This window comes from Apteryx mantelli, chromosome 3 (genome assembly GCF_036417845.1).
Source record: "Apteryx mantelli isolate bAptMan1 chromosome 3, bAptMan1.hap1, whole genome shotgun sequence".
NCBI lineage: Eukaryota > Metazoa > Chordata > Aves > Apterygiformes > Apterygidae > Apteryx > Apteryx mantelli.
In genome coordinates this window covers 68,026,779-68,033,670 of record NC_089980.1, presented here as the reverse complement: position 1 = coordinate 68,033,670, position 6,892 = coordinate 68,026,779, and the positions used below count along the sequence as shown (strand labels likewise).

Below are 6,892 nucleotides of genomic sequence, written 5' to 3'. Positions count from 1 at the left end.
TGAGAGGGAACGGTCACTAGATGGTCAAGAAAGCAGGAAAGCTGGTGTGCTCAGAGGGATGGTCCCCGTTTTAGAGCTGAGCTGGTTCTTCCCTCAGCAAGGCCTTTGTTGTCTTTCCGTTTCCCCCGTTGGGGCGGAGTCGCTGTTTCCGCACCCAGCTCTGCTCTTCCTTCGGCCTCCCACGGCACTGCACGCACACAACAGGCAGCAGAGCTCTCTCCCCCTGCCTTTTTCACCCGACTTTTGCTTTCCGCTTGCTTGCAGCAGATGGGACGAAGAAAAGAAAGAGGCTGATCCCTTGGCCGTTTGCTGGGAGACGACTCTCGGCCAGTGGGGATTGCCCAGGGCAGTCAGACTCTGGCCTCAGGAGCCCTCTCTTTGGCCAGCCTCTGGCTGCTCTTTGTGGTGAAGACGAGACCCTGCCCCAGCCAGTCCAGGTAAGCCAGCCTGGCCATGCAGTTAGCCTGTTGCCGGCTTCTCGTGCGACGCAGCACCCCCAGCACTTGGGCCGTGGCTCTCAGCAGACAGGGAATCGAGGGCTTGCCCTCCACATGCACTTCTCACCGGTAAGGCCTCAAGTTGGCATCCCCTTGCACAAGCCAAAGGGCTCAGGACCACGGGTTTGTGCAGCCTGCACAGCTGCTGCGGGAAGGAACTCTGGAGTGGAGACAAGGCCAGAGCAGGAGGAGGAGAAGCACATCTGCTCCCGAGGGGGCACGTAGGTGGTCTTGCAGAAGTCACCGAAAGGAAGCTCTCAGCAGCGTCACCAGCCAGGGGTTTCTGTCTTTCCCTGAAGAAAGGGGTTGAGAGGGTGGCTTGGGGGGCAGCCAGGTTACTCCCCGGCTAATCTACCTGCAGGGAGAACTAGCTGCGAACCCAAGCAAAGCAGAGTGTGCCTGCGCAGCAAAGACTTGCCTCCGTCTGCGAACAAAGGCTCCCCTGGGGCTAAAGGGCCTTTCGGCACCCACGTAACCCTTCTCCCACCACTGCCTGCCTTTTCCCGCAGGATCTCCTGGCCATCTTGTATAGGGAAGGCCCTGCCACGGAGGGCATATTCCACAAAGCTGCGAGTGAGAAAGCCCACAGGGACTTGAAGGAGGACCTCAGCAAAGGAGAGACCGTTGACTTGGCAAGCAGACCTGTGCACCTGCTGGCAGTAGTCTTGAAGGTGAATTCTTGCGGCTGGCAGCTGTGAGAGCACCTTGCAAACCTGCACGGACCTGCTCGAGTGCCTAGGCAGGTCCCGGGGAAACTCAAAGCTGAAAGCACAGCCCAGCCAAACGACGTGTTTTCCCACCCTTGGGAAAGCTTGGCATTTGTGTTTTCCATCTGCTTTTCAGGTGCCCTGCTTCCGCCACTGCTTTCCTGCCTGCCCCTGGGAAACTCACTTCCTCCTCCTCCTCCTGCTCCTCCTGCTCACCAGCACCCTCCTCAAGGAGGAAGCCTGAGATTTCTGGGTGGACTAAAGGCTGCTAGGCACTTGAGCCCAAGTGCCGGGGATGCTCCCTCTGGGCTCAGGGCTGATGTGCAAAGCCTCACCTCCGTATCTCGCCCTTGCAGGACTTCCTCTGAGGTATCCCCTCCCAACTGCTGTCGGCAGCCCTGTTTGAGGACTGGATGCTGGCTCTGGAGAAGCCCAGCAGGGAGGAAAAGATTGACAAACTGAAAAAGTAAGTGCTGTAGCTAGTCCCAGCGTTATGGAGGGGCTGGCAGAGGCCAGGGCCTTCTCTGGAAATGGGCAGGCTCATGCCAAAACCTGTCCTTTTGATGAGCTTGCTAGTGCGCCTGCTCCACCATGCAGCCACAGGCTTTCATGGGCCTTGGCAAAGCCTCCCGGCACGTCTCCTGACAGCCTCGCCTTTTTTCACACTGGCGAGCTACAGAAAAGCAGGGACTGTGCTGAAAGGCTCGCCTTTCAGGCAAGATCTTGTAACTCGGGATCTTGTACTTAACCACAGGCGCAGCTGCCCTCGGGGATTTCTCAGGAGGACTTGTGTAAAGGAGTGAAAGCAAGCCCAAGCGCTCCTCTCTGGGCAGGATGCACCGTTTGTGAGAGTTTGCTTGAGGCTTGCCCACAGCAAGAAGCAGCGGCCGCTGGCCCCTGAATTCATGGGACGTTTTGCTTGTGCTCACTTAGGGTGGCTGCCAAACTGCCCAGGCCAAATCTCCTCCTGCTCAAGCCCTTGCTCGCTGTGCTCCACCGCATCAGCCAAAACGCAGACACCAGCAGGATGGACTCCAGCAACCTGGCGATCTGCGTTGGGCCCAGCATGCTGAGCCCTGGCACTGACAGCACGCTCCCACTGGAAGTGAGGAAAGAGATGAACGACAAGGTATGTTTTGAGCTCACTAGCGAGCTACCTGCTTTGGGGCACAGCCGAGCCCTCCCCACAGACCCCGCGGCCATGGCAAAAGGTAAACAAAGCAGCACCTGGGAGCATTGGGGGTGCCCCTCAGCTGGCCTCTCTGCAATGGGACAGGCCAATCTCATATTGGAGCTGCAGCCACAGAGCTACAGCTTTCGGGACAGAAACATCCGTGAGGTTCGGGAAAGACTGCTGAGCCCATTTCCAGCCCCTTGCACTGACAGCCCTGGTTTTTTGTGTGCAGGTGACGATGCTGGTGGCTTTCCTCACTGAGAACTGCACGGCAATATTTGGGGAGACACGGCCTTGCCTGGCAGCCCCTCGGCCGAGGAGGCCCACGAGCACACGGGCAGCTCCGCAGGTAGGAGGATGCACTGAGCATTGGCACTGAGCAGGGCTGCTGGTTCCAGCTCTTGAGCCGGGTATGGGCAGACATCTGTGGCAATGTAGAGCAGTGCGGGGGCTTCAAAACCTCATGGCAGTGCTTTCCTGCTGCAACCCTTCCCAGAAGTTCCGAATGACACTCCTGAACTCAACAAAAGGCATCCCAGAGCTTCAACATCTGCACAGCTCTGCTCTTCACAGCCTTGCTCCCTCTGGACTCGAACTGCATTCTCCCCGTGAAGGAGATTGCCCCCGCGGGTACTTGTGTCTCCCGAACTGCTCCTCACAGCCATAGGTGCTGCCAAGGGTGTACCTTGCCATCTGCCTGGGCCACGCGGGCCCACCAGGAAAGTCCCCTTTTCCCTTTGGCGAGCCAGTAAAAACTAGCTAAGAGGCTCTTTCTCCCCACAGGACACCCAGGTGCTGCTCAGCAGGACGCTGCTGCTCATGACAGCCCCGAGCCCAAAGATGGATGCGGCCGCCCAACCTCTGAGAGGCAGCAGCCCCGAGGCAGAAGCCCCGGCGGGAGCGGGACATATGCAACATGCACCTCTGCTCCTCCACTGCCTCATGGGAAAAACGATCCCAGCACCTTGCACAGGAGCTACTCAGAGCCAGCGCTGTCCTTGCAGGAGGGCTCCGAAAAGAGCAGAAGGCACCAGAAAGGCAGCAGAAGTGCGGGCAATGTTGCCGCTGGGTGGCAAGAGCTGAGCTTGGAGAAGGCAGCCCTGGAACAAGCGCCCGCCATCGTGCCTGAACAATCGTCCGGTGGCTCTGCCCCACAAAGGCCCTGCAGCTGCTGCCTGGAGCTCTGCCATCCTGCTTCGCAGGGCCCCTCCGTAATTGCCCTGGGACCTGCTGCCGTTGCCTCTTCCTGCTTGCGGGCCGCCAGAACCATCTGAGCAGCCAGCAGCATCACTGTTGCATGCTGAGCCTGGGGCAGGAGGCATCAGAGCCCCACAGGGTCGTCGTGGGCAGGTATTGAGGCAGATTGGGCTGGCCGGAGGTGCTTTGAGTGTAAGAAACAGGGTGGGCTGGGGGGCAAGGATCAGGAGCTTCAGGCTTGCTTGCATGAGCCAAAAAGAGATCAAGCCTGCAAGGAAACATCCGGGGTTCCTTTCTGAAACAGCTAACCATGGAATGAATGCAAAAAGAAATAGCCGGTGAAAAAGGGAAGGAAGGAAAGAAAGGAAAGGAAAAGGAAAGAAAAAGGAAAGAAAAGAAAGAAAGGAATGAAAGGAAAAAAAGAGAGAAAAAAAGAAAAGGTAAAGAGGGTAAGGTAGGAAAAAAGAAAGAAGGAGAGAGAAAAAAGAAATAACCAAGAAAAGGGGAGAAAGCAAAGGGAACGAAGGGAAAGCAAAAGAAGAGACAAAATGAAAGAGAAGAATGCAAGGGTGGGAACAGGAAAGAGGAGTGAAAAAAGGGAAGAGCAAAAAGGAAAGAGCCAAAAGAAAGAGAAGGAAGGACAAAGGAAGAGAAAAAAGAAAGGAAAGAAAAAGGAGGAAAGAGAAAGAAAGACTGGAGAGAGAAGAAAGGAAGACAAAGGAAAGAGGAAAAGGAAAAGAGAAAAGGAAAGAAAGGAGGAAAGAGAAGAAAGAGAAGAAAGAAAGAGAAAAAGGAAAAGAGAAAATGAGGAAGATAAAAGAAGGAAAGAGAAAAAAGGGAAGGCAAAAAAGAGGAGAAAAATGGAAAGAGTAAAAGGAAAGAGAAAATAAGTCAAGAGAAAAAGGAAAGGAAAGGAATGAAAAGGGAAAGGAGAGGAAAGAAAAAGGGGAAGAGTAAAAAGGACGGAAAAAAGGAAGGAGGAAAGGAAAGGAAAGGAAAGGAAAGGAAAGGAAAGGAAAGGAAAGGAAAGGAAAGGAAAGGAAAGGAAAAGGGAAATGGAATGAGAAAAAAGGAAAGTGGAAAAGAGAAAAAGAAGAAAAAGAAACAAGAAACAAGAAAGAAAGAAGGAAAAAAGGAGAAAAAAGAAATGAAGACTGGAAAGAGAAAAAGGAAGACAAAAAATATAAAGAGAAAAAAGGATGGGAAAAAAGGAAAGGGAAAATGAAAGAGAAAAGAGGCAAGAGAAAAAAGGGAAAGGGAAAAGGGAAAGAGAAAAAATGGCTCAAAAAGAAGGAGAGAAAAAAAAAGGAAAGAGAAAAAATGGCAAATAACCCCCCCACACACACACATACACACATGGCCGAAGAAAAGGAAGGAGGAGAAAGAAGAAGGAAAGAGTAAAAAGAGAAGAAAAGAAATAGTGAGGACAGAAGAAAAAATGAAAGGACAAAAAGGAAAGGGAAATACTAAAGAAAAAAGGAGAGAGGAAGAGGAAAGAGAAAAAAGAGAAAAAGGAAAAGAGAAGGAAGGCACAGCATAGAAAGAAAAAAGGAAAATGAAAGAAAATAGAGAAAAGTAGGAAGAAAAAAGGAGAGACAAGAAAGAATCAAAGAGGAACGAAAAAAGGAGAGGCAAAAAGGAAAGAGAAGAAAGAAAGGGAGAAAAGAAAAAGGAAAAAGAAGAGAAAATCGGAAAGAAAAAGGAAAGAGAAAATAAGGCAAGAGAAAAAGGAAAGCAAAAGGAAAGGAATGAAAAGGAAAAGGGGAAAAAGGATAGAAACAAGGACAGAAAAAGAAAAGACAATGAAAGAGAAAAAGGAAAGAAAAGAAGAAGAGAGCAAATAGGGAAGGAGAAAATGGGAAGAAAAGGGGATGATGAAAAAAGGAAAGAAAAAAAGAAGAAAAAGGCAAGAGAAGAAGCAAAAGAGAAAAAGGAAAGGTATGAAAAGGAAAGGAAAGAGAAAAAGGAAAGCAACAAGTAAAGAGAAAAAAGGACAGGGAAAAAGGAAGGAAGGAAAAGGGGACAGAAAAGGGAAAGCAAAAAGGAAACAGAAAACAAAGAGGATAAAGAAAGGGGGGAAAGACGAAAGAAAAAGGGCAAGAAAAGAGGAAAGAAAAAAGGAAAGAAGGTAAGAAACTAGGGAAAGAGAAACAAGCAAATGAAGAGAAGGAATGAGAACAAAAGGAAAGAAAAAGTGGAGAGACCAAAAAAAGGAAAGGGAAAAAAGGAAAGGGAAAAAAGAAAGAAAAAAGGAAAAAGGAAAGAGAAATAGGGAAAGAGGACTATGGAAAGAGAAAAAATGGAAAGAGAAAAAGGAAAGCTAAAAAGGAGAAAAAGGAAAGGAAAGGAGAGTAAAGAAAAAAGGCAGGAGAAAGAGAAAAGGAAAGAGCAAAAAGGAAGCTTAGAAAAAGAAAGGGAAAGAAGGAAAGAGAAAATCAGCAAAGAGAATAAAGAAAAGGGGGGAAAGGATGAAAGAAGAAAAAGAAGAGAGAAAAAAAGGTTTGAGAAAAAAAGGTTTGAGAAAGCATGGAAAGACCAAGAGAGGAAAGAGAAAAAAGGAAAAGGATAAAAAGGAAAGAGAAAAAAAAAGAAAAGGAAAGAGGGTGGCGAAAATAAGGGAAGAAAGAATACGAAGGCAAAACAAGGGAAGACAAAAAAAGAAGAAAAAGGAAGAAGGAAAAAAGGAAGACAGAAAAAGGAAAGGGAAATTAAGGAAAGGGTGCAAAAGGAAAGAACAGCAAAGGAAAAAAGGAAAGAACAGAACAGGAAAGAAAGAGTGAAAGAGGGAAAGAAAGAAAAGAAAGAGAAAGAAAGAAAAAGAGAAAGAAGGAAGGAAGGAAGATAAAGAAAGAAAGGCCCTGAACCAGGAGCAGGAGGACTTTTCATTCACTCCCGCCCAACTTCCCTACAATAAAGCACTTTTCTGCACCACTAGTGCACTGCTCTGTGTCTCTCTTTCCAACACTCAGGCACTCCAGGTCTTGCGGCTACTTTCATGCAATTCTGTGGGCACGGCAGGTCTGCTTGATTGCCCTGGCACACTGACGACGGAGCGGGAGGGCAAGAGATTGAGCAGCAGCAGCAGCAGCAGCAGCACCACCACCACCACCACCACCACCACCACCACCACAGTTGCTGTTGTGGGAGACTGCAAGCTGGATCTGGGGGAGAAATGCCTCCCTGTCGGGGAATCAAGGGCCACCCCCAGACAGCAGCAGGGACCTGTGATGGGGGCAGAGAAGCTGCCGAGAGGTGGTGCTGCTCGCAAAGGGGCTGGGGAGAAAAGGAGCACAGAGGCATGGCAGGTGTGCTGCTTG

The 6,892-nt window shown here is 50.0% G+C and overlaps 1 protein-coding gene across 1 annotated transcript; it reads left to right on the top strand.

The window, feature by feature from the left end:
* Positions 1 to 407: 407 nt before the first annotated feature.
* Positions 408 to 3,461, top strand: LOC136991621 (rho GTPase-activating protein 35-like). The gene is made up of 5 exons (XM_067294579.1): positions 408 to 437; positions 1,561 to 1,670; positions 2,138 to 2,333; positions 2,611 to 2,727; positions 3,162 to 3,461. The coding sequence occupies exons 2-5, from the start codon at positions 1,618 to 1,620 to the stop codon at positions 3,459 to 3,461; spliced, it is 666 nt and encodes a 221-aa protein (XP_067150680.1). The 5' UTR covers positions 408 to 437; positions 1,561 to 1,617.
* Positions 3,462 to 6,892: the final 3,431 nt, after the last annotated feature.

Excerpts from the sequence above, each read along its gene's own strand:
- LOC136991621 (XM_067294579.1), top strand. The coding sequence starts at position 1,618 with ATGCTGGCTCTGGAGAAGCCCAGCAGGGAGGAAAAGATTGACAAACTG. Across the intron at positions 1,671-2,137 it reads AAGATTGACAAACTGAAAAA|GGTGGCTGCCAAACTGCCCA; the intron begins GTAAGTGCTGTA and ends GTGCTCACTTAG. Across the intron at positions 2,334-2,610 it reads GGAAAGAGATGAACGACAAG|GTGACGATGCTGGTGGCTTT; the intron begins GTATGTTTTGAG and ends TTTTGTGTGCAG.